The sequence below is a fragment of the Zootoca vivipara genome, chromosome 8, assembly GCF_965207765.1.
Source record: "Zootoca vivipara chromosome 8, rZooViv2.hap1.1, whole genome shotgun sequence".
Classification (NCBI taxonomy): Eukaryota; Metazoa; Chordata; class Lepidosauria; order Squamata; family Lacertidae; genus Zootoca; species Zootoca vivipara.
In genome coordinates this window covers 52,095,060-52,122,760 of record NC_142591.1, presented here as the reverse complement: position 1 = coordinate 52,122,760, position 27,701 = coordinate 52,095,060, and the positions used below count along the sequence as shown (strand labels likewise).

Sequence of the window (27,701 nt, the reverse complement as noted above, 5' to 3'; positions counted from 1 at the left end):
GAAACAATTTATGAATCACATTGGTACAGTTTTAATGTGACCCTAATCTTGGAGATTATTTGAGTTTAACTCAACTAGTTGAGCAGGTTAAAAGCAGTAGCATTTGGGTAGCCTAATTGGTTTACATTTACAATACAGTACAGTAGTTTGTGCAAGTTACATCATTCGTCTTTAGAAATAACATAATATGGAGGCTTTGGTTGCTTTGCTTTTATTAGCATTCTTCTCTGTTTTTACATGCTTCCAGAAAGGCAACTTCCATATTGCTTTATGCACTGCAATAAAAGTGTGTTTGTGCCTCCTCTTTTCATTTGGAGGTGCCATTCACTGACCAGTAGAAGAGACCTCTTTAGAATGCTTTCCTGTCTATAAATAATGGAGTGGGGGACAAGCTTATTATCTCTCTGAGAAATAAGTTCTTTAAGGATGTGCTTTTATCAGGAAGGAAGAAACTCTGCTGGATTTGTCAATCTTAATTCAGGAGCTGCTTTTTTCTGTTGAGAAAGTAGATCATTTGCTGTAAGCCTGTCATCATGAGTAGCTGTGGGGATTTTTAAGAGTTGAACTAAGCAATTAAATGTAGAACATTACAAGGGTTTGGGTGTGTGTGTGGGGGTGTGTGTTTTAAAGTTGATCATTATGCCTTAATGGCTTAATGCATCATTTGTAGTACAGCATGGTCACTTGTGTTTAGTCATGTTTCAGTGGAACATGAATGACACAAAACTGGTATATTTCTAGGTGTTGATTTATTGCACCTGAATTTAACTGATTAATAGGTGAAATTGATCTTGGGGGTAAAGAGAAAGTAGAATAGATTGGATTGTAGATTTCTTACTCCACAGAAGCCAATAGCAGGCCACTGAAATGCTTATAACCTCACAACTACTGAAAGATGAACCCATAAGTGACAAAATGGGAATAGGTTACTTTTTAAATAGTCAGATTCCATTTTTCATTTGGTTTAGCTGGATATGTTTTTTCTTACTAAGTTTTTGTTAAAAATTGTTTACAAAAAAAGTCCTCGGTTATTTTAATTTGTATTCATTTAGTATTTTAAGAATGTATTATATTCTGCATTTTACTGTCTCATCTGCTATGTACGCACTGGTACATTTATAGTGGCCCCCAAGGAATGATTTCTTTGAAACACATCAGGCCTGGAGACTTTCTCTGTTTTTACCTCCAGATAACCTTCAGAACGCTAGTTTTCAATTATATTAAGGCATCGTTAGAAGATAGGAAAGGACTCTTCTAATACTCTACTAATACTCTTCTGATACTCTACTAAGTATCAACTAACATTATTTGTACCCATTGTTATGCTGGAAACAAACCATGAGTCTGGGTTTGGACAACATGTTAAGTCAAGGCTTATTGTTTGCTGTCGCTACTATAGTATACCCAGGAGCAGAAAAAGAGCAAATCAGGGACTTTTGAACAGAGTGCCAAGCATGCTGCTTGTTTAATTTAAACCATAGTTAAGCATTAGCTATGGTTTAACATAACACCTTTGAACACACCCAGAGAACATTTCCTTTAAATGTTTGGACATCTACAACATATTTGGCGGTGGATGGGAACAGCTAGAATGATGTCCTGGTAATAAATTAGATAAGCCTTCCTCAACCTTGACTCCCCAATGTTGTTGGACTGCAACCCATCCCCAATTATCTGGACCAGTGCTCAGGGATGGTGGTAGTTGCAATCCAGCAATATCTGGGGAACCAAGGTTAAGAACAACAGTGCTAGATTGTTCTAAGCAGTGCTTTCTTCTGGAGGTATGCAGGGGTACACATACATTTCGTGCATCTTTGTACTTTTGTTCATTTACTGTACTGTATTTATTTTTCCTGATTTGAACTATAAAATGGTGGTTTTCTTGAGTCAAAATGAGAGTACCCCTTAACCTTATTTTTTTAATTAGAAAAAAAGCACTGGTTCTAAGTACAGGTGGCAACCATTTTGTCCGTGTTCAATTGATGCATGGCCTCTGATGCACAGGTTGTTTTGGACCCAGAAGAGGCCAGAACAGGAGTGGAGCAGGGTGGGCTTATGTGTGCTGCACCATCTTGTGTGGAACCAGGATGGCAATCCCCATGGAACTTGGAAGTTCTCTGTATAAGCACACTGCATAATTAAAATGAAATTTGGGCTTTCCTAGATATCAGATCTTTATTAAATGCCCTTCCTCCAAAATTGAGGCTATAATGCTATACACATTTACCTGGCTGGGACAACCCAGTCAGATGGGCAGTATATATATATAGTATATATATTGAGTCCTGTTGAATTTAATGAGACTTCTAAGGATACATACCTATGATTGTATATGTTATAGTTGTACAACAACCTGTAGATTAGGTTGAGAGATAACAGTTTTTGAAGATCATCCATCATGCTTCACAGCTGTGAAGCTTTGAACCTTCACATCCAGTCTAGCTCCAGCTCTACACACTGCATGAAAGAGAACAAGATGAACAAGGTGAGAAGAACCACTTGTGATACCATTCTGTCTTGGAAATGGGCATGAGAAATGGGCATGACTTTGTTAGTGGCTTTGTATATGGTATGTCACTAGATTCCTGTAGTTCTGGTATTGAAAATGTGGGATTCAGAAAGTGGTTGTCTGGATGACCTCTCTGCAATCTGCAATGAGCGAACCTTAGGAAATTTTTTAATCTTAATTCAGGAGCAGCTTTTTTTTTTTGAAAAGCTCCCTCTTTCTGTTCATAGAAGCCTCTGCTTGAACCACAGCCTTCTGTCACTGGAGGGACATAACTCGCTACAACCCATAGTTCTAGTTACAGGTAGGTAGCCGTGTTGGTCTGAGTCGAAGCAAAATAAAAAAATTCCTTCAGTAGCACCTTAAAGACCAACTAAGTTTATATCTGAAGAAGTGTGCATGCACACGAAAGCTCATACCAAAATATAAACTTAGTTGATCTTTAAGGTGCTACTGAAGGAATTTTTTTATTTTGCTTCGCTACAACCCAGTGGGCTTTATCACCATTTAAATTCTAGTGTCTTATCAGGGATGTCAACTTGAATAAAATGTTGTGGGGGCCCTGGTCAGCCCCACCCTGCATAATTGATCACATGACACAGTGCGCGCACACACCATTTGAATGGCAATGGCCATCAACTTTGTGGAGGCCCGGCCCCTCAAATATTTTATAGTGGGGCTGAAGCCCCCTACATCCCCTAGGAGTTGGCTCCTATCTGCCTTATAGTGACTTATGGTGCTAGAAACAGATGTAAAATATATTTGTCCTTTTTGTATGGAAGGTATGTTATGTCTATTTAAAAAATAATAATACATGGCTTATGATTATGATACGGAATGTAGATTGGCCTCAGGGCCGTCCTTCCCATTGGGTTGACTGGCTCGGTGCGCCAGGGTGCCCGCCCAGCAGGGGGCACATCAAGGAGGCACACGGCTTGCCTCTGCCTTGCCCGCTTCGCTCCTTTTCCAGCAGCGGTGGCTAAAGCAAGGCGGTTGCAGCAGCGGTGGAGCTGTCTCCATTGAGGGACAGCAGGGAAGAGGAACAGGGCTGCCTGTATTTAACAAAAGAGAAGGACAACGCCCCCAAAATAGCCGAGAAATACAGTCTGCAGACAACAGATCCGACGCGAGTGCAGCCCGACTGCTTTGAAAGCTCTTTGCTTACTCTGCCCCATGGGCTGATCCTTGTCCGCCTTTCCTTCAAGTCACCACGGAGCATTGTGGGGCAGCGCTGTCTGTGCTCGCTGTGACTTGAAGGAGTGTGGGCAGGCGCTGCCCCACAATGCTCTGTCGGCAAACCTTCTGTCGGGGCGGCAGCTAGCTATTCGGCCGAGCAGGTGGAGGTGGCGCAGAGCTGGCAGCATCCCTGCCGGTTGCGCCACGTCCTCCGGCTGCCCGTTGCGCCTGGCCCTGCCCGGCGGAGTGCAAGGGGCGCCGGAGGGATCGTCACGCCACAGTGCCCGATACACTTAAGACGGCCCTGATTGGCATATATTTTATTGGTAGTTCATACTACTATAATGCATGGTGTCGTAAGAATTAAATTATATGAGAAAAGACATATCTGCTTCTTATATCTGTTTCTTATAAAGTGAGTCACTTGAACTGAAATGGCATTAAACCTGTTGACAACCTGTATTCAAACATATCATTGTGGCGAAATCAATTTGGAACTTTAGTGCTGAGGATTCTGATGGGAATTGTGCTGTCTTGTCTTCAAAATATAAGTGTAATATATAAAGGTAAAGGGACCCCTGACCATTAGGTCCAGTCGTGACCGACTCTGGGGTTGCGCGCTCATCTCGCATTATTGGCCAAGGGAGCCGGCGTATAGCTTCCAGGTCATGTGGCCAGCATGACAAAGCCGCTTCTGGCAAACCAGAGCAGCACATGGAAACGCCGTTTACCTTCCCGCTGTAGCAGTTCCTATTTATCTACTTGCATTTTGAAGTGCTTTCGAACTGCTAGGTTGGCAGGAGCTGGGACCAAGCAACGGGAGCTCACCCCATCACAGGGATTCGAACCGCCAACCTTCTGATCAGCAAGCCCTAGGCTCAGTGGTTTAACCACAGTGCCACCTATGTCATGGTAATTTGAGTTGACCTATTCTATAAGTTTAGACTCTAAAAATTAACATTAATTTATGGTTTACATATCTAGGATTAGGTTTGTTAGGGTGTTCTTGTAACATTTTTTTAAAAAAATAAGTTGTGTGTGTGTGTGTGTGTGTGTGTGCGTGAAAACAGAATGCAAAGCTGAGACAATAAAAAGTTACTTTGATTTCTTCCGCTCAAACTTCTGTTTCCTGCGGTTTCCTTCCATGTTTCCTGTAACGATTTTTATTTTAACTTCTTGCACTTTTATACCTGTCACATTTCAGCCTTTTATGTTCTGTTTGAAAACAAGTCTTTCTAAATAAGCTACAAGCTAGTTTCTTGAGCAGACCAGAAAGATAGCCTGAGGTTGTCCTGAGAGTTTTCATTTTATCATTGTTCAGACACAGCAAGGCCTGCCAGGTACAACTAGTGTAACAAGCACTCCAGCATCTCCATCATGCAGCAAGCTGCTTCTAGCAAACAGATCCTGTGCAGTGAAAACACTGGTGGAAGAGCACAGATTCTGTAAATCATGTTCCTTTCATTGATTGCAATTTCAAAGTGCATTAACGCTCCTTAAGGCTCCAGGCACCACTTTAGTAAATACTAGTGATGTGTACAGCTGTTCAGGCAAGCTTTATGAAAATACATTTGTTGATGCGAGATAAATACACACAGATAAATGTACATGGACACATACCTGACTGCAGGATGTAAATATGTATCAGATGTATCGATTACTTTCCCATCTCTATGTGTATTTACAGCTTGTTAAAAAAAAGAGAGAGAAAATTTCATTTGCATGTATACAATGGTGAAATTTCAAATCAGCTTTGAAACATTCCATATTAAAATAATAAATCCATCAGCTATGTAAAGCAGCCTTTCCCAATGGGGTGCCCTCCAGATGTTTTACACTGCAACACCCATCAGTTCCAGTCAGCATGGGAATGACTGGAGTTGCAGTTGAAACCATCGGAGGATATCACATGGGGGAAAAGTAGAGTAGAGAAAGTAGAGCAGGTTATGTGGAAGCTTCAAATAATTGCATGAATTCAGGTTTTGTTTAATCAGGTTTTTATGAAGTGCAATTTTGCATCTGAGTTTTCCATAGCCTGGATTATATTTGTTTCTATTTTTTTAAAGTGCCTTTCCTGTTGGGTTTTTCATTTTTGTACTTCCATGCCAGTACTTTGAAGGCTTTAACATTTATGTGAGTTTATTCAGAAAAAAAAAATAGACTTCCTTTCTGCTTGAGGAGCTAAGTGATTTACTCTGTTTTTGAGCTTCAGGGCCAATGCTTAATTTTCTTTTTATCGCATTCTTAGTTCTGTATGAAGCAATTTCCTTTAGCTTCACTGCACCAAAATTCTTTGGGTTTATGCTATTTACATTTTGCATTGGTTTTAGGATTCAGTTTGGGTTCTGCTATAGTGGACCCAATTTTACCTTAGTTTGTGCATAGAAGATGATAGCGAAAGGGTACAAATTTGAAATCCTAGGGTCAGGGATATCCCTGCCCAAGGCATTAAACAAGGGAAAAGGTCCCCAGGTATCAAGGAGCAAAGCATCCTTCAAAGATCTGAATATGCAACAACATCGTGCACAGTATAGGTATAGGCTTAAGCAAAGGAGTTTCTCCAGTCACTGCTAGGGGAAAAAAGTGAAAGATTTGTGCTTTCACAAGATTCAGTCCCATATTTCTTTCTATAAAGAGAAGAAAAAGTTAGATGAGTAAGTGTTCCTTCTTAGAGCTTACAATTCCTAGCAAGAATGTCAGAAGAGCCCTGGTGGATCAGGCCAGTGGTCCCTCTATCTAGTCCAGCATCCTGTTCTCCCAGTGGTCAATCAGATGTTGATGGGAAGCTCTCAAGAGTTGAAGGATTTGACCTTGTTTTTATAAACAGAGTATAACTTACAAGAGGATGTAGCAGTGCTTTACCAGTTTGAGTGCCGTAGAAATAAAGGGATCGCAGCAGAACTTAGTGCTACAGTGCAATGGTAAAGGTAAAGGTAAAGGGACCCCTGACCATTAAGTTCAGTCGTGACCGACTCTTGGGTTGCGGTGCTCATCTCGCGTAATTGGCCGAGGGAGCTTCCAGGTGATGTGGCCAGCATGACGTAAGCCGCTTCTGGCAAACCAGAGCAGCACACGGAAATGCTGCTTACCTTCCCGCTGTAGCCGTACCTATTTATCTACTTGCACTTTGATGTGCTTTTGAACTGCCAGGTTGGCAGGAGCTGGGACCGAGCAACGGGAGCTCACCCCGTCGCAGGGATTCGAATTGCTGACCTTCTGATCAGCAAGCCCTAGGCTCTGTGGTTTAACCCACAGCGCCACCCATGTCCCTATACGGTGCAATGGTACTAAAGCACAATTACTTGCTGCAGTTGTTTCCCATTGAACTTTGAAGAGGAACACTGTAGATTTAGTGTTCAGATTCAGAGCTGGCAGCAAATCTGACCCCTGCAATATTTCTTTTGCAGTCGGTGGGTTTTGTGTGTAGTAGTATGGTTCTGGTGCGTGTGATTCTATGGTGGCAGGGTGCCCATGACAGTTTTTTATTTGTTTTAAAATTGTCACAGACCCCACCCCACATCTAACGACTGTACCATACTGCTATATTCAATAATTAAAGGAATAGGCATTATGTATGTCATCCACTAGGTGGCTTCCTCTGTCAGTATTGTAGTTCTGGCAACATTTTTGCTTCAAAAATCAGTGTCTATGCATGCACTACCATATTTTGCCAGAAGTTGCTGCCACAGACTTTAATGGGGTAGGAAAATCTTAATAATGTTCAAACAACTGCTCAGACCTTTACTAAACCAATAAAGAATTGTCTTGCTTTCAAAGACTGAACAAAGAATTACATCAGTAGTTTCTCCCATAATTAAAAATAAATATGTAATGTGCCAGTTTAAAAAAAAGAGTAAACTGGGAACCAACATGTCAGTTTTAAGCACTATTTAACTTGTTCTATCTGTGTTAACTTTTATTGGATGGGTTTGAAATCTGGCACATTCATGGACCCCATCAGGTACAAGTCTATATAGTTTTAAGTTAACTCAATGGGTGCTATTTTTATAATCTATAGAATTTTGAAGCTTATTATGGTAGGTTTTTGTTTCTGTTTTGCTACTCATGCATACTAAAAGAGCATTGTTTTTATTTGTTTCTGTGTTATGTATTTTTGTGTTTTTATTTTTTAAACTGCCTTGTGAGCCTCAGAAGAAGGGCGGTACAGAAACATAATTAATTAATTAATAATACTCTGCCACTTTCGTATTCAACTTAGTCTTTAAGTGTTTATTATTACCATATTTTAATAAGGAAAAAGCTTAAGTGAATCTGAAACTGGGTGACATTCTTTTTTGTTTAGATTCTGTAAGCTTGAAACATTCTTTTTGGTGAAAATTCAGGTCATCTATCTTTTCACATTTGCTTTGTGGACTACTAATAACCGAATTAAGTTTTGTAAATAATGGTTTAAGTAAAGAAATAATATGAGAATTGAAGTTGTTTGCCATCGTCCTCCTCTCCCTGTCTCCCCACCATATTTGTACATAACCCTGTATTTGTCCTCAGTCTGCTGTTTTTGGAATCCTAGAAATGGGCAGGCAAAGGGGAGATGGGAGGGTGGCTTTGACACATCTTGTTTCAACTTCTAGGTCAACTCAGGGAAGATATATACATAGACCACCCACATGTACATCTTGTTCAGGGAGCAAAATACTATGATCTTGATACTATGATCAGATGGTTCTTGGTGCTCCTGTTCAGCTGGGATGATACTGAGGGGTCATCCTGCAAGGATATAGAAGTCAGGTCTTTGTTGTGAGTTTGTGTCTTATCCATCTTCCTCTCAAATGTGCTAAGAGAGCTCAAAGCCTCCTCCTAGTTGACTCTTGCTAAGCTTTTTGTTTTGGCAATGACTGCCAAGCAAGCTTTACAGTTGCCTCCTGGAAAAAAAAATCCTCATGTGTGCTGATTGGACATTGTTTTGATGGTCAGGGGGGTAAAGCCTTGAGAAAGGATGTGTTCGTCAGTTTCTGGAAATTGTGCTCAGGTCCTGCTTTTGGACTTTACACAGATATCTGATTGGTCACTGTGAACAGGATGCTGGACTAAATGGCCTGATCCAGGAGAGTTCTTCATACATTCCTATGTTCTTGTGCAACTCTTTCCTGTGGACTTCCTTCTAGGTCTTTGCTCACCTCTCTTCATACTCAGAACTCTGTATGAACCATTTATTGGTTAATAAGTTGTCTGACAAGATAGCCACTTTGTACCTAATTGCTCAGTTTATTTATGTTTTATTGATGAGCTCAGTCTTGAACTCCATGTTCCTTGGAGGCTGCTTGATAAATCTGTCAGCTAATCCTGTGTAAGACACAGAATTTCCTGCTGTAGCATAATACATGACATTGCTTTTACTTTGTATTCCTGAAAGAAACCTGGTTGCACATTTTCAGTGGGCTGTGTCTGGCAGCATGAAATAAAATCAGATACATAATTCACACTGCTTTCTGCATTACCTAGAGTTCCACTGTGATGCCCTGTAATGTGGGGAATATCTGTTTAGCTTTTAAAATCAGTATTCTGGCTGTTCTGGCTTGTAAAGGGTCACCCTACTGAAAGCTATTTGAGTGAGGCAAAGGAAACAGGTGTTTTTAGCCTGGAAGAAAGAAGGCAGTTTGAGTATCCAGAGGGTTCTTATGAAGAAAGAAAAGGTGACAGTTTATCACAGTACCTGAGGAAATGGAGATTAGAGGGCTCAATTTGTAATAAAGAAAATTTAGGTTAGCTTTCAAAATATAAAGAATGGCCATTAGTATAGAATAAGTTACCAATAAAGTTGTGAATTATCTTTCTGGGATGTTTCTAAGGCAGAATTAGGTAGTGAACTGCCTCTGGTAGGCTTAAGTAAGGAACCCTTATTGAATTTTCCAAGTTTTATGACTTCAAACTGAAGACACTTTGCCAAATGCGTAAGCCCCATTTACTTAGAGACTGTACTGAAGTAGCACATGATGGGTTCTGTTCTTACGTACCTATCTGTGAAATCTGTCTCACACAACTTGATGGGTCTTTGTAAGTGGAACTATACCTTGCTGGGAGCCACAGCCTCACATCTTCTCCGATAAAAGTAGTAAAAAAAAGAGTGTGTGACTTAACTGTCTGCTAAGGAAGTGTAGTGAGAGGGGGACTTGATCATGTCTTCTCTTTGTAATTGGAAAGGGGAGAAGAAGATCCTTTGAGGTATTCAGAAGAGGACCCTGCTTTAGATTCCCCTATGGAACCGTGTAAGATTTATGATGGTATATGGTAGAGCTTTCTTGGTGATGGATAGAGCTGGGTCATATCTGGTTTCCAACATTGCAATATATCATCAGCTAAACATTGTGATACACCAATATACACAATATCTGAAATAAGGATAGAGCTATGTAGAGGCATTGACTGGCTTCACAGTTTTTCCCACATTGTGATTTTTGCATAGCACTCACACACATCATGATTTGTGATGTATTGCCAGGTCAAAATTTATGAGAGGAAAGCAACAGGGAAACTGAACTTGTCACATATACTTGTCACATGAGCAGGGCCAGCCCTACGGCAAGGCTGGGTGGCGCAGGGCGCCAGGGGGGTGCCGCGCGGCTATGTCCACTGCGGCCGCATGGCGGGCGCTGGGAAACATGGTGGGAGGGCACGGGAGGGATCTTCGCACCACGGCGCCAGGGCACCAGATATGCTTAAGACGGCCCTGCACATGAGGAATCTTTGCCAGGCTTGGTTCATGTTTGCAGAGATAAAAGTGACTGCTAAACTACTGTTTCCTAGATAGAACCATGCAGGTTCTGTAGTTTTTTGTATGGAGGTCAAGTACTTATATACAGTACAGTATTCTAATTCTGTGAATGGAAAAATGTGTATTGTTTTCAGATATAAATTTTCCTCGCACATTGAAGGTCACATTGAATGAAGCTGTAGGACAATGCTAGAGAACAGTCTTATTTTTCTAGGTGAAGTAATCACACCCTCTGGGAAAATAGAAAAAAAGGACTTTGCACCATTCTTGGTTCATAACTGAGGATGAGAAAGATTTTCCAAAGGAAAATAAGTCAAAATATGAACTTTTGTTGCTGTCGCTTTCTTAGGCTGCTACCCTGCATATTGGCCAGTCTGCAAGAAATCCTGCTCATTGTGGCTAACTCAAGTGTCTGAAAAACCCAAAGTTAGGAAACTAGATACATGTATGTGGTTAAGTTTTAATTAGTGAGATGGATTCTGTGTTACTAACTATCCACATAGATACTGGGAAAAGCAGGTCATTTGAACTGTATCCTTCCTCAGCCTTTTCTCATTTCTCATCCTCTAACAAAAACAAACTCACTTTCATGGTGAGTAAGTAAAAGATATTAATGGAATGCCAAATTCAAGGAATCTACCCAAGAGAAGGTGCATTCATACAGGATTATTACATTAGTTTTCCTGGTTATAATGGTAGTGCTGCTGCACAATTTATATATTGCGTTAATGGTTGCTTTATGATACTGTAGCTTTTTAATCAATATATCACTGTGTTTATTACATTTTAAATGACAGGGGGAAGTGTATGTTGGGATTAGTGGCCCAAATGTTGTCCTTACTCATAAAATTCCCACAACTGCCCTGTGAGGTAGGTTGAACAATTACTGACCAAAGGTCCCTCATCGAGTTTCCTGGCCAAGTGGGGATTTGAACTCTGGTCTCCCAGACCTAGTCTGACATTCTAACCACTACATCACAATTTTGCATACAAAAGATAAAATTGTTAAATTTGTATATGACGGGTTCAACTGAAAAGCCAAGTCTGGTGAGAAAATAGATGCTTGCTTGAGAATCCTATGTATGCCACCCTGAATTTGCAGATTCAGAAGGCAGAATATAAATGTATGAAATAAATATCAGTGCACCCATGAATTTTAGTGTGGCATAATGCACCTGTACATTGTGTTCACTCTTCTGGGGGGAAATGTAGCAGTGGAGAAACTTGAGTTTGTGGAGAATGTAGGTTCCATAATAGTGAAGTATTATTATTTATTAGACTTGTTAGTTTCTGGTTACCCAAATGACTCCAAGCAACCTGCAACACATTTAAAAACATAAACATAGATAGGTTTTATCATTGTGTAAAAATACCAAAATACATAACATTAATTAAAATATATGAACACACCAAAAACACTCCTCCCCCCAATATATTTTTGCACAGAAGGGAGAACTCTGCTGGCTGTGGCCTCTCCCATAGTTTGGACTGTGAGGAGATAAAAATCTAGAAAAGAAGAAAGACATAGTTCAGCTATTCTCAACAAAGCATTGCCTGCTCTTCCTTTGGCGTTTCTTAAATTCCTTATTTTTCTTTGATTCATTAAATCCCAGACTGTAGTACAGGCAGCATGAAGAAGTTCTCACTCTTCATGTGTTCTCATCTGTCATGTGACCACTGAACTTCTTTCCCCCCTAAAACATAATGCAAAGTGCTGAGAGAGGATGCTTGGTGCCAGGATCTTGTGACTTTTGGCGGATTAGAAAGTGACAGTTCAGCTTCTGCTAAAGTAAATAAGTGTGCAAAATTTGCTAGACATCTAGGTGCATGTTGTGTAAATGTGGTACAGATTCACAGTAAAAGGAAAGAAGCTAACTCTGTTAATGAAGGATGTTGGACAAGCTAATGTCCCACATGAAGACTCTGCTTAGACACCTATCCTAAACTATTGAACAAGCTTGTCCTTCTTTTAATGAGGTACCAGATTTGCATAATTATTCAGGAAAGTGGAGTAGCTTGGTGATGTTCTGTAGATCATATTCTCTTTCTCACATTTCAGATAATCTGGCATGCTTTATACCATGTCTGGTTATTTCTCCATCTATCCCAGTACCGTCTACTCAAACTGGCAGCAGCTCTCCAGAGTCTTAGGCAGAGTTCCTTCTCATTATCCGATCATCATTTATTTATTCTTAACTTGAGATGCCAGAGATTCAGCCTTGGATCTTCTGCATGTGCACTGCTACTGTGTTATGGCCGTTTCCAAATCAATATGAATATAATCAGCAGATGGCACAGAAACCTGAAACTCTGGATTAAAATGACAGAAGTGATATATGGATAACTGGCAAAGTAAAGCTTTGTGCTTATACACACACACACACACACACACACACACACACACACACGGTTATTGACTCTGGTTAAATACTTAGACTTTTGTGGGAATGAGATACAATGAGAGTTCTTTATGCTAAGCTTGAACACTTTGGTTAGTGGGGAGATGCTTGCAGCATTTTTAAAAAAATAAAAATGATTCAGAATGCCTTGACCTGGAAAAAGTGAAATGCTGCAGTTAAAACGGCCGCCTGTTGTTGGTCAGGACACAGCAGCTTAATCTGTTGCTTCTGCTTTACTTTACTTTATTGCTTGCAAATGTGTAAGAGAATATTGGGCCACTGTGGATTTCTATCTTTTTCTGAGTTGTTCCCAGTGCGTGTAGTATAGTAGTCTGAAAGGGGTTCCTGGTGAAGCCCCACAACTATAGGTCTGTAAGAAATCCTTCTATTAATTCGATACTGTACACAGAAGGGAAAGGTCTTGTATCTGGCTGTATTAACACAGACTTGGCTCTGGCATGGGGGAACTTAGGCAGGCTGCCCTTTATGATGGCACCCAGGTGCCTGCCATAACTTAGGTCTCTCCCTACTTGCATACTTGTGAGTTGACATCTAATGGCAGTGGCCCATTGCAAAATGACCACTGCTAACTAGGTATATCTGCTTGCAAGCTAGTGCAGCTGGTAAGCTAATGGCTGTCTCTACCACAGTGCTCAGTGCTCTGCAAGCAGGCTTTCTTTGCAGTGGTGCTGTAATGGGCATCTGCTTCTGGATGAATGGGAGGCTAGTGGCTCCCTCTCTCCCTCTTTGACACCCACATTTTTCCTGTATGGTGATATCTCCCACAAAAGGAGCTAATAGAATAAAATTAGAAGTTGGTCCAAGATGCAGAGCATTTAATTAATCGATCACTGACTTCTTTTTTATTTGCTTTAAGTGCATATCTACTTTTCCCACCATGTACTGTATTCTAAATGGCTCACAACTAGGGGAAGGGGATAACACTAGAATCATCATTGTGATTATGTTCTAAGATACTAAGGTAAATGAAAGAACTAATACAGTATATGACCCTATTGAAACACACACACACACACACACAGAGAGAGAGAGAGAGAGAGAGAGAGAGAGAGAGAGAGAGAGAGAGAGAGAGAGAGAGAGAGAGAGAGACCCAGAAGCTTCCCCAGTCCTTCCAAATAGACAAGCAAAGAAGAATTCTTGCTCAGCTCCAGGATGAGGTTGTTCCATAGCAGAAAAGGTTCTCCTTCTAGCAGCCGATTGTCATTACACAGATGGCTGGTACCATGAAGCAGATTCTAGTTTTACGAGCATAGATGGAAGAAAAGTCCTTGTCATTTATTTTCACAACTTACAGACCTAAAAAAAAAGCTGTTCATTTAAAATACAGTAGTTTCTCTTCCCGTGAATTCTGTTTTTAAATGAATAATCATATTTATTGCTCTAAGATGTTTACAACAAGGTGCTTTTAGGATTCTACAAAACTAATCTATCCTTGAAAGGTCGAGCACATCTGCCAGAATTGGGAGGCAGCTTCAGTGTTGCCTGTCCTCTTCAGAGGTGTCTGATTGCTTTCGTCTCTATATTCAATAAACAGTTTATTCAGTGTTTCAGGATTTCAGTGGTCTTTTAAAAAATTTAACCCACAAGGTCAAAGGAAGATGAAATCCCACAGAGAGGGTGCATAGTTCACCACCGCATGCCCACAGCCTTACACTAAGCAATATGGTAACTCACCCTGTGGTGTCTGATATATTCACCATGTCTCTGTCTGGACTCTCCTTTCGCTAGCCTGCTGTGCTCAGTGCTGCAACTTCATTCATTGCAGAGAGAGATGACAATAATTTTGAGACTCAGCCAGGCACTGACACATGCAGCTCAAGGCAGAAAGCTAAACAGACTTACAACCTCTCTTAAAGTGTTGCATTAACTTCTGTCAGAAGTACAAGAAATGAATGAAATTGAGGCTTGATCTCTGTTCTATGGCTTCAAAATTCATTCTGCTTGTATTGCACATTTAACCAAACATTCAACTCCTCTATATTTCCAAATTCTTTTTTGCTTGTCTATTTGGAAGGACTCGGGAAGCTTAAGAACAAATTAAGTGAGAAGTAAACACTCATAATTTTAATAATATTTATGTTTCCTAAGGATTGTTTTCACCACCAGTGCTATAATATGATCTTTGTGGTTGATTGGAAGCAGCTTCTATGGCATTTTCCATATAGCTGGCACCAATGGTGAAATCCCACTGGGGATCACTTTCAGTTCAGGAGATTATTCTTCTTTTTGTGTGCTATGTATACATAATCAAGTGATTAAATTGCAAGGCAAAAAGGAATGTTGGTATGATTTTAATATTGAATCAGGATTCCTTTTTCTGATTGTTTTTAATTAATGCACATACATGATCATACATAATGGTAATCTGTAAGAAAAAATATGTAAATTGTATGCTCTGAATATAATTTGTATTTGCTCAGAAGTCTAGATCTTTAATTTAGAAAAGCAGCGACAATAAAAATGGAAGTATGGTGAAGCAATAGTATCAATAGTCCATAAATTGGATAATGTTGTTTAGATCTGGAGAATTTTGTCAGCATTACAATTTGCTTACTGATCAAAATGTATATGTGCTTCTTAACTCATGTAAAATTATTAAATATACATCTTTACTTTTGTGGAGCAGCTGAACATGAGATTGGGTTCTTAATCTGCATATTATTTTTCACAAGCGTACTCCTGAGAAAGGACAATTACATTTGTTCTGGAGTCATTTTCTGAACTTCTAAAAATTGATAAATGCTTTAAGCAAAAGAAAAAATCCCAATCACACATGCCTCAGTCATGAGACACGGGAAACGCAGCAGTCATGGCTTATTGATTTATTAATTGCATCTATGTCTCACCTTTCCTTCAGGGAGCTGAAGGTGGTGAACATATTTCTCCCCCACTTCAGTTCATCCTTACAATAGCAGCACCATGAGGTAGGCTAGGGTGTGTTATAGGAGAAGAGCATTCCATGAATAGAAGGGGAATAGAGCCTACACTACTGGCCTTGCCCATGGCATACCACACAGTGAGCACAGACATCTGAACCTTGCATGATCAGGGTTCCATACGGCACAAAAGCCAAGCACATAGACTTGTGTACATTGGCACTTTAAGATGAACCCTAGGAGAGATAGATAGATAGATAGATAGATAGATAGATGTATTGTCAGAAACAAGGGCTCACGCCTTTTAGGGTTTTTCTGTTTGTTTTGTTTACCTTCACTTGGAAATTTCAGGCTGCTGTGTAAATCACATGCCAAGTTAGGAGAAGATTCTGTTTCAATTTCATAATGACATATCATTTACAGAGCCGTTCTGTTTTTAGCTATAATGGTTTCTGTAACAAGATCAATTTTTCCCCTTTAGCCTAATCAGTAGATGATTTAGATTTGCTTCTGTAATCTATCTTTGCTTCATCCATATTTTTCCATTTCTGACTAGCAAACCCTAGAAATTGCTCTTTCTGTATCTGGGCTTTGGGTTTGTTTTTTAAATGACTGCACTTTGAAAGCTTTTTTGGGATTAGTGTTTTACAGAAAATACAGGTTAAAAACATTAGTAACCCTCCCCCAACGCATTAAAATACAGAGGATCACTAAGTGGTTATGGTTCATATTCTCTCTCTCTCTCTAAGTGTGTGTGTGTGTGTGTGTGTGTGTGTGTGTTGAATTTTGTAATGCTGTGCTTCTTAACAAACTGCACTATAGAGCAAAATATTTTCTTTTTTTAAAAAAAGAAAATTCTATGCAGCTAATAAATCAAATTATAATATTGGCTAGAAGGCCAAAAATTGTAGTTGCATCTAAAACTTGTGAAAATGGCTACTTTTAGTCAGCATAAGCAAGCAAAATGTGTTGACTGTTTAGAATTCTTAAGCCATTTGAAGAAGAATATCCTAGCAGGAATAAAATAAAAGGAAAAGAATCATGTTCCAGGAAATAGGTTTATTTGAGTTGCTTGCAGGGCTGTCTTAAGCATATCTGGTGCCCTGGCGCCGTAGTGCGAAGATCGCTCCAGCGCTCCCCCCCCCGCCCCATTTCCCACCGTGGCTGTGGTGGCCCGGTGCCCTGCACCACCCAGCCTTGCCTTAGAGCCAACCCTGGTTGCTTGCTCTATGTCTATAGCAACTTTGCAGAATAGAAGTTGATCACTTTATGTTGAGAAGAAAATGTGACCTTTTAGAAGAAAGCTGTGCGCTTGGGGGCCATTTGTCACATCAGTATTAATCACTTGACAATATGTGCAAAGGAGAGGCAGCTCATACCCTTCTGTCTCTTTAAGAATTGTTAACTCTGCCCAAAGACCCTTTCATGATAGCAAAGCAAGTCAGATGGTAAACTTCGCTTGAATACACAAGAAAATAGTTAATCCCACCTAACAAGAATTTAGGAGGAGAACCTTCCCAATTCACACCTCTCTTGCCCTACTTCCAGTGAATAGGAACACACATAAAATTGGGGTTGCTTCCATATCTTCTTAGCCCATTAGTTCCAGCAGGGTAAGTGCCCTGGCTGACATTTAGGGTCCCACTCAGCATAAAGAGCAGGGCTCCCTTAACACATTTTTAAGTAAGTGAAGTAAGAGATATTACCATTTCAATAGGAGCCTTGTTAAGCTCAGGGTCTAAAATAACATAAGAATACAACTGTATTTATCTCAGTGGTATGGACAGCCAAATGAGATGTCATCCACTATAGCTTTGTTCACAGTGAAATTGCATCAAATAAATTGCCAGTTTCTCCTGTGGGAAGACCTTCTTGCAGCACCTGTTGGTTCCATACCATCACTAGCATTGTGAGGAGTCTCACTTATAGGCCATTCCAGTCTTAAGCGTCAGAACCCAGGAACATATCTCAACCCAACTGTGCACCTTCCCTTAATTCTTATACTGCTTATGTTTTCCACATCCATACTTCTTGTGTCACAGGTTTATCTCCCCCTCCCATCCTTAATACCATTCACAAACCTTTGAATTCCTGCTGCTGTGTTATAACATTCTTCCTCAGAGAGGTGAAAGCCATCACAGTTGATGTTTCCTCCTGACAATGATCCGGCAATTACCCTTATTTATTTTCTTTTTACCTTACTCAGCTTATGGAAATACACAGCCCTTATCATAGCATCCTAGAAACTATCTCTATCCTATCTATCACAGTGCCGAGAAACATCTGTTTAATGGACCTGACATTCCCTGTACCCTTGGTAACAATGTATTTGTTTCATTATTTGTATTAGGTTGTTACTCGTCCTTCACTCGAAGGTCCCAGGACAGGTTGCAACAACACAAATAATACAAACAAACACAAATGGAACACCATAATTACATTAATTAATAGTTTTCAGGTAGCTCACAAAAATAGTTTTCAACTGTCATGGCCAGCGAAAAGGGAAAAGTCTTGGTGAGATATGTGACCATGATAATTCTAGCTCAGGTAGAATTGAAATATTATTTCATCTGTTGATGCAGGAGCAGGTCACATTGTATTCTTTGAGAGTTAATGTTGGCTTTGCTCTCCCATTTGGCACTGCAACCAAGGGTAATATATTATTTATTTATTATCTTAAATCAAGAATAAGAAAAATAACACGCCCCACCCAACTAGAGGAATATCAAGAATAGCTCAACCCCCCCCCAAAAAAAAACTACACAAAGATTCAAATGCCTGGGTAAATAACAAAAATTTTGCTTGGCGCTGAAAAGCTGACAACTTTGATGCTCCTTTCATTCTACAACTGGGCTGCCACTGAAAAGGCATTTGGAACATTATAGCACTGCAAGTTATTTGGTATGATACTTGCATCCTTTAGGTAATGTTTGTGTTGGGTAAGTACTAGTCTGCCTATGTTGGTCAGCCAAAGAACACAAGGGTATATTCAACAGTTGGGACTTGCATAACGTAGGCGGTAAACTTCCCTGCTTTAATTACATGTCCAAAACGTAAATCCTTTGTTTGGTGACCTAGTAACACGCATGTAATACAAATGGGCACACTTTGTTTTCACTGACGCTTTTCAGATCCCTTAGCTGGCAGTGAATGTAGAGCATTAATACAGAATATTGCATATTGCAGTTTGGCAAAACGGTCAGCAGCCCAAATCGAGCATTTTAGACCTTTTCATCAAGGAAGTGAAATAAAATTTAATGATGTGGGAGAAATAGCAGAGACTTTTTTGGGGAAAAAACTATGTGGGACAAGAAGCTGGATATGGGGACAGCTAGAACTGGATATGGAATAACTGATTGGTTCAAAATTGGGAAAGGAGTACGACAAGGCTGTATATTGTCTCCCTGCTTATTTAACTTGAATGCAGAAATCATCATGAGAAAGGCTGGACTGGATGAATTCTAAACCGGAATTAAGATTGCCGGAAGAAATATCAACAACCTCAGATATGCTGATGACACAACCTTGATAGCAGAAAGTGAGGAGGAATTAAAGAACATTTTAATGAGGGTGAGAGCACAAAATACGGTCTGAAGCTTAACGTCAAATAAACTAAGATCATGGCCACTGGTCCCATAACCTCCTGGCAAATAGAAGGGGAAGAAATGGAGGCAGTGAGAGATTTTACTTTCTTGGGCTCCTTGATCACTGCAAATGGTGACAGCAGGCACGAAATTAAAAGACGCCTGCTTCTTGGGAGAAAAGGAATGACAAACCTAGACAGCATCTTAAAAAGCAGAGACATCACCTTGCCGACAAAGGTCCGTATAGTTAAAGCTATGGTTTTCCCAGTATGGAAGTGAGAGCTAGACCATAAAGAAGGCTGATCGCTGAAGAATTGATGCTTTTGAATTATGGTGCTGGAGGAGACTCTTGAGAGTCCCATGGACTGCAAGAAAATTAAACCTATCAATCCTGAAGGAAATCAGCCCTGAGTGCTCACTGGAAGGACAGATCGTGAAGCTGAGGCTCCAATACTTTGGCCACCTCATGAGAAGAGAAGACTCCCTGGAAAAGACCCTGATGCTGGGAAAGATGGAGGGCACAAGGAGAAGGGGACGACAGAGGACGAGATGGTTGGATAGTGTTCTCGAAGCCACCAACATGAGTCTGACCAAACTCACACCAACATGAGTCTGACCAAACCGCATACTACCTTTTTCATTTACAAGGTGTATAGAATCCTTCATTCATTTCAAGTCATACTAGGAATCATGCTGCAGAATCCTGATAGTCTTCTTTCTCTTCTTGTTGGTTTCACCCAACTGCTCATGCAGTACCAATTTAATGTGAAAGGAAAATTTGTCAGAAGTAATTTATCATGTTTGAAGTATCATATTAATTTTCATATAACAATGGGTTTCAACTAGCATTAGCATGGCACTTGGAAGCCCAGCTATATAAGCTCAGACTAAGTATCATATAGCTAAAGAAAGCATAGTCAAACCAGTTAAGTATTCTTGGATTGACATCAGTCTGGCTGATGAGTTGATTCTAGTAAATTAACAGCACAGTCCCATACTGAGAGGTAGATTCCATTAAATGCAATGGAATGGTTTATGGCTTAAGAATGTCACATAAGAATGTCACATAAGAATCTGAATTTGAACATTTATATATGGGCAGACTTCAGGCTTGTTAGATTTTTGTTTTTAGAAATACAGGGGGTTTTGTTTTTGTTTTTATAAATCCAGGATCTACCAACCAGAGTGTGGTGCAAAAGACATACAGCTAGAAGTGAAGAACTGGGTGCCTCTGAACACATTCCAAATCCAGAGATTATTATTTTATTCAGTATTAGAACTGAGTCCACAGCTCTCTCACACAAAAGTTATCTCCTGGCTACCTTTATTTCAACAGTCTAGAACAGGCATCCCCAAACTGCGGCCCTCCAGATGTTTTGGCCTACAACTCCCATGATCCCTAGCTAGCAGGACCAGTGGTCAGGGATGATGGGAATTGTAGTCCAAAACATCTGGAGGGCCGAAGTTTGGGGGTGCCTGGTCTAGAATAGATTAGGTAGGAAAAAGACATTGTTGCTAATGTGAAACAATTGTGACTCAGAAAACCTCACTCCAGAGTCAGTGGACTTTCTCTGGGCTGTCTAGGGCTGTGTTTTGTAATAGGCAGTTTGTTGTCTTGTAGGTACAGCAGATTAAAATGATTTTACTTTCTCCTACTGCAAATGGTTTCCAGGAAAAGTGTGAGTGAACAAGGATGGAGAGGAAGCTGGGAAAGAGTTCAATTTTAACTCCTGTCATTTTAATTTTTGTCAAGGATGATAACAGTGCAATCCTATATATGTCTACACAGAAGCAAATCCCATTGAGTCCAGTGGTGTTTCCCAGGTCAGTGGGTATAAGATTGCAATCTAAAAAGGCTAGCTTTGCACAAGTCAAACACTGGATACAACAAGCCAGATAGGCTTCCAAAAAAACTAGTTTAATTAAAACTGTAATCCTACCCACATTCACCTGGAACTGTGATCCATTCAACTCAATGGAGCTTAATGCTAATTAGGCTGTATAGGATTGCATTGTTTAGTACTCTAAAATAACATGATACAGGAAAGTGATTTGGTACAAAAGGTAGGTTTTGTAACTTGAATGCTGTTGGGATAAAATCCTGGCTCCTTGTTACATACTTAAAAAACAAAACAAAAACTTCATTACTTCCTTGCTCTAACTTTATATGATCTCTTACACCTGTGAACAAATTGCACAAAATATACTCACCAATACCATGGAGAAACAATTTTAACAAGCATAGTACAATTCTCAGGATTTCTCCCTTAACCTTCTTCTAAAGGTAAGAAGGAAAACACTAAGAATTACTTGCACATTTAGATGCATACTAAAGAGTGGAATACGAAGTATGAAATAAACAACACTTGGCGATAAAACGTCTCTTCATTTCATAGTTCTGTGTACTTGATGGTATTTATATAATAGATTATGTAATGTTACACTGACAGAGATTTATCACACAACTGTATTGAATAACATGAAATGTATATCTATTCTATCAGTTTTGGGGTGGTAATTTCAGTTATGGTAGCAGAGAGTAATTTATTTTCACTCTATCAACTCTTGCCTTAACATGTCTTTGTTTAGCTACATATATTTACCACCTCAAATTTCTAAAGCTTTCTCCTTATTTTTAAATGGGAATTTAATAAAGTTAATATTTAACTGATTATAAGTTGTTATTTATCAGTACTGAAACATATTCTGTAAAGAGCCATTTTTTAACTTTTCCATTATTCTGCTTTTCTTATATATATAAAAAATCCATTCACTACTGCTTACTGCAATAAGTATACATGGTGCACAAAATGAGCCACAAAATGAACCATTCATTGCCTGCTGTAATTACTAGAGCACTAATTACTCCTAATCACTGGCATCCAGGGTCAATAAGGATGACAACAGGAACATTAAAGACAAGACGTGCACTTGCAGTTACATGTCTTTTAAACCAGGCTATAATTTTTTTAATAGCGACCGTTTGTCACTTGACGCTAGAAGCATTCAAAGTTGCTAATTTTTAATCCACATATAGATAGATAAATAAATGTATATTTATTTCTTTTTCATTTGCAGTTTGACGGTGAGAACATGTATATGAGTATGTCAGAGCCGACCCAGGAGTACGTGCCAGCCAGCCAGGTGGGTTAATTAATCTTCTCTGCCTTGTTTCAAATTGTAATTAAACAAATTCAAAGAGTTGCATTGCAAATGAGTGGCACTATCAGTAACTGCTGCAATCAGAAATAATCATAATTTATAAACAAAGCATTTAAGCCTTGTTTCCAGCTAATGAGATAGCACTGATAAAACGCCAGAGTTGGCAGTTGTTGAAGACACTACTTCGTTTGCTCTCCAGAATGCAAGCAGCTGTTTTGCCAGCATGATCATTCCCAAGCAGTTGTTTTACCTTTAGGAAATCCTCTTTACAGGTGCATGCTATTTGTTTATCTGACTACAGACAACTTAATCATTATAAGCCACAGGTGCCACAAATTGCTTAACTTATCACGTTCAGCTCTGTTTGGTCTAAAGAACTGGTGTATTCAATTGCAAGGGCACCCTATTCCCCCCAATAAATTCAAACCCGCCACATGGCCTGTTTAGACCTTCAGAGTTACAAAACAGACCAGACAATAAAATACTAAAAAGCAAATGAAAGCTCGTGCTGAATCATGTCTGGCTTGTCCAGACATTTGTTTCTGATCCTGGCAGGTAATAATCCATAGTATGTTACAACTTTCATATTATGGACTCTCTCTCTCTCTCTCTCTCTCTCTCTTTCTCAATATATATATATATATTATACCACACACCCACATACCCTTCATTCTGTAATTAAACAAACTTTAACATGACTGGGCCATGATGTTAAATATTTTCTTTTTTAAAGCTGTGTTTAAAAAGAATGTGTTCCCAAAAGATTACTTCCCAATTGCCTGCTGAATTTATTTTAGAGTGCCTTTTGGAACTTCTATGATTGAACTTGCTTGGCTAAGACTGCTATAAACTCTGCACGTAGTTTTGAATAGAACTGTTTGATTAAAAATTGGGGGTGGGATATTCTTTTTTAACCTTTACATCCAAAAAACTGTCTTGACAAGTTTAGCAGTACTGTGTTAGATTAAAGCAACCAGGCATCATCTTGTTCATGCCTTAAGGGCTTTGAAGCACAAGGGCTAATTGAATTTGTTTGAAACTGTAGAAGTACAAACTCTCTGAATGATTGCTGTTACAAAGCAGCTGCTACCTTTCAGAGAATCATTATGTCTGTCTTAAATAGTTTTGAACAAAGAATGTACCTCCACATTTTCCAACTGAGCCATTTTCCTTCTGCTGATACGCTCTATACCATGCATATTAAAACACCAGGTATCACTTCCTTGAGATATTTTAAGGTACTTTTAAAAGTTGGTTATACATTTAGAGGACTTCTGGTAGGTTGTTACTCACGAATGGACACGTTTTCCCCGTGCAGTCGGGGTGTACCCGTTCGGCAGCGAGGTCAAAAAAGGGGGGAACAGGGCTAAGTGAACCCCAAAGTCTTGGGGGGGTATCCCGAGACAATATGGAATTGCTGGGTTGCAGAGAAGAGGACCCTGACACCGCTCGCAAGATGCGAGCAGGCAGAGGGAGAACTTCAATGGTGCTAGAACCAGCGATCCCCTGCTGCCAAGAAGCTCAAGTCCGTGGGCTTTTTTTATCCACCAGGTGTTTTTTAGTTCTCTTGTTCTTCTTTGAACCGCAGCCTTAGTGTTGGCATAGGTTTTTTTCTTAGTGTCACAGTTTCTATCTCTTTGCCAGATCTGAAAGGCCAGATCTGAAATTAATGACGAAATCACAGATGAATGTAAAATAAGTAAAGGGACTCGCCAAGGCTGCACACTGTCTCCCTTGATTTTCATTTTGATAATGGAGGTCCTAAATAATTGGATTCAAGGAGACCAGTTGGTTAAAGGAATAACCTTGGGAAATAAATCCTATAAACTTAAGACCTTTTGATGACCTTTTGATAATGACCGAAACTCCCAAAGAATGTTTAAAGAGAGCAATGGAACTGATTAAGAACTTTGGAGAAGTTGCTGGTTTCAAATTGAATACCACCAAAACAAAATTATTGGTTAAAAATATATCTTCACAGGAAAAAGATCTAAGATCTAGAAAAAATAACAGGCCTGAGGATATGTAATAAAGCAAAGTACTTAGGTATATGGATACCCCTAAAAATATAAATATATTTCAGGACAACTATTCCAAAGTATGGCTAGAGATAAAAAAAGAAACCCCGATATTTGGAGCAGGCTATCAATGTTAGGGAGGATATCCATTATAAAGATGTATGTGCTCCCCAGGTTGACTTTTCTGTACCAAATGATACTGATACTAGGTGGATACAGATTCGACTTACAATTTTATTCGACTTACAAATGTGTGTTCGGAACGCATTAAACCACTGTATAGGCTGTAGACAACAGTAAATCATTTTCAGAGTACAGTGGTACCTCTACTTACAAATTTAATGCGTTCCGAACGCACATTTGTAAGTCGAAAAAAATTGTAAGTCGAATCCCATAGGAATGCATTGGGAGAAAAAATTTGTAAGTAGAAGCAACCCTATCTAAAAATTCATAAGTAGAAAAAATCCTATCTAAACCGCATCCAAGATGGCGGACGGAGCTCCATTCGTAAGTAGAAACATTCGTAAGTAGAGTTATTCGTAAGTAGAGGTACCACTGTACTTTTAAACTTTAAATACATGTATTCAAAATATGACAAGAAAGGAAAATTCCACAGATGAAAAATGTTCATGCTGCTTCTCATGAATTTATACTTCACAATGAGAAATAAGATGAATGTACTAAGAAAGCTGAACTTCAAATTCCTTATGTTTACTAGAATGTGTTCATATTCATGGAGTCATCTTAGGGCCTTATTCTAAGGCTTAAAAGTCAATTCATCACCTTTAGGCTAACATAAGTAAAAACTCAACTGTCAATCAGGAAAAAAAGTATAACATCAAACATCTGCATAGCTTGGTAATCCAAGACAACTTGCCTCACAGCATCACTTGACAATTATCATTTCTGTTCAATTTTCAAATCAGTACATGCTTTGGGACTTATGTACTAAGTTGCTAAGTAGCAACATATGGCTCACTACAGTTCCTGTGATGTTGCTGCAAGCAAACAGCATAATTCCAGACTTGAAATGATTTCCACAGAAAGCTGTTCTTGGAAATGAGCCAGAAGTATAACTATACCATAAAAAATAATGATATTCTTTTAGTTTGTCCCAAAAGACTGTTTGATGCTGCTAAGCTTGTGTATATTTTATACTATGTAAATATTGTATTCTTGGTGACAAATATCTGCTGTAATGTTATGCATCTCAGGCAGCTTTCAAAATATTCTCGCCGCTCAGATATTCATTATCACACAGTAAATGGTGACGTTTTCATTAATAATTGAACTTCAGTGTGATGATATTTAAAACAGCATGGAATGTGCACCCGTTAGGGACTCTCTTGCCTTTGCCTCATGGTAATCTTTCATGGTCATCTGTGTGTACCTCCTGATAGTATTTTCCATGTGACATATCATGGAACTTTTTAAAGTTGAATATTTTCTAGAAATTTGAAAAGATGACCATAGTATTTTATCAAGAGTCCCTTGGTTGTGATTGTGGAATAGGTAACACCAACCTGGAGAATACATCAGGCATGATGCCCTATGGAATGGGCATTGCCTGTTTCCCTAAGTATCTAAGATTAACATATAATGATTGTTATATTTGAGATTATGAATTAATTTTCACCAATTCCAGCTTCTAAATCAGTGAAAGGCTCTATAATTACTTTATAACACATCTGAAAGGCTCTATAATTACTTGATAAGATGTGGCAAATTCCCTTCTAATTTTTACCACTGCATGTGATAGGATTTTGCTTTCTAATTTTTTTGTTAATGAATTGGTCTTCCGGACCTGACATTGCACCCCTTTATTTTTCACACTTTTTTGTTATCCTAAACAGCTTTGATATTGACAGTCTGATGCCTTCCCTTTATGGTTCAATATAAACCTGGATTACAGTTATTATTTTTTGTGCAAGGCTATACCTCATTAAAATGATATGTTAATTTAAACACCGTATGCTATCTATAATGTGTTATACAACTTTTATCAGCTGCAGTAGCTGGCTTCTCTGTTAATCAATAAAACAAAAATAACAAAAGCTATTATTTTATCTTGCAGAAGGCAAACAGAAAATCAATCATCCAATGATACATTTTCAGGGAAGTGCTCGGGTTATTTCCTCCCAGCTCATAATGCTTGCTTTTATTTTCTGCGTGAGATAACATACCCTTGGATGGTTCATACCCAGTATAAAATGCCCCTTAAAATATGCACTGTATGTTCTTCTGTGCTTTTGTTCAGGTGTAAAAAGTACCCTGCAGGTATCATAAAATGTAGGCTCCTTTCTAGGTAACTTTCTAGGGCAGCAGTTTAAAGATAAACAACCATGGGGAATATTGAATGAACTTCATGAATAAGATGACCATCTAGGTCTATCTGTGGGTATTAAAGTATTTTGAACAACTTATTAGGCAAACGACTATGGACCTGTTCCTTGCTGCAAAGGCTCCCTCTGTAAAGTGAGCTTGACCTGTTGACCCTTGACCCAGTGAAACAATAATGATAGGAGGCTACAAATTAATCTAGTTAATCTCACAATGTCTGGCATCTCAACAAGCCCAAACTAGTTACTCAAACCCGTCTTCAGCATAGCATTCAAATGATTACTCTGTGCAATCCCAGAGGTATTCATTACAGACAAAATTGCTCTTGCTGCCTTGCATACAAGCTGAGTTTTCAATGGGAAATGAAAGGCTGCCTGGAAAAATAGGACACCTAATTAAGTTAAACTACTCTAGCATTTGGCTTGACATCTTCATTACTCAAAATTAAAAAGATGCTTCACTTGAGCACACAAGTTACTATTGTTTATGTTGTTGCCTTAAATTGGCGGCTCACACGGCAGTCTGTTTTTCAGAATTATATCTTTTAATAGCTCGCATATTTCTTGCAGTTTATAAAAATGTCTTAAGAGCTACCAGTAGTACTCATAATAGTCTATATACTGTAAGTACAAATGATTGCATATCCAGTCCTCAGTCTCAGCTGTTAGATGCTGTGCTGGACTCTTACACTAGGCTTACCCATCCTGCGAGTCTTTAATGATTTAATTTTTTCTCATCCACCCTAATTTTACAGATTAAATAGAATACTCCTTCCAATAACTGTGTTCCCAAGACCAGATTCCTTCTCCTCCAAGAGATACTTGGGACTATAAAGGGTTTTTGTTTTTTTAAGTAGTCTTTTCAGCTCCCTTTGTGTGGTTCTCAG

General features: G+C 39.2%; 1 protein-coding gene across 4 annotated transcripts in view; it reads left to right on the top strand.

Moving 5' to 3' along the window:
- The window catches only part of TOX (thymocyte selection associated high mobility group box), a 197,014-nt gene that overhangs the window by 82,563 nt on the left and 86,750 nt on the right, over nucleotides 1-27,701 (top strand). For 3 of the 4 annotated variants that reach the window (XM_035125639.3, XM_035125638.3, XM_035125640.3), the window contains exon 2: nucleotides 22,374-22,439. In XM_035125639.3, coding sequence (XP_034981530.2) covers nucleotides 22,374-22,439 — 66 coding nt within the window. Of the gene's footprint in view, nucleotides 1-19,138; nucleotides 19,282-22,373; nucleotides 22,440-27,701 lie in introns of all 4 variants that reach the window. The other variant, XM_088675561.1, reaches the window with a different exon arrangement.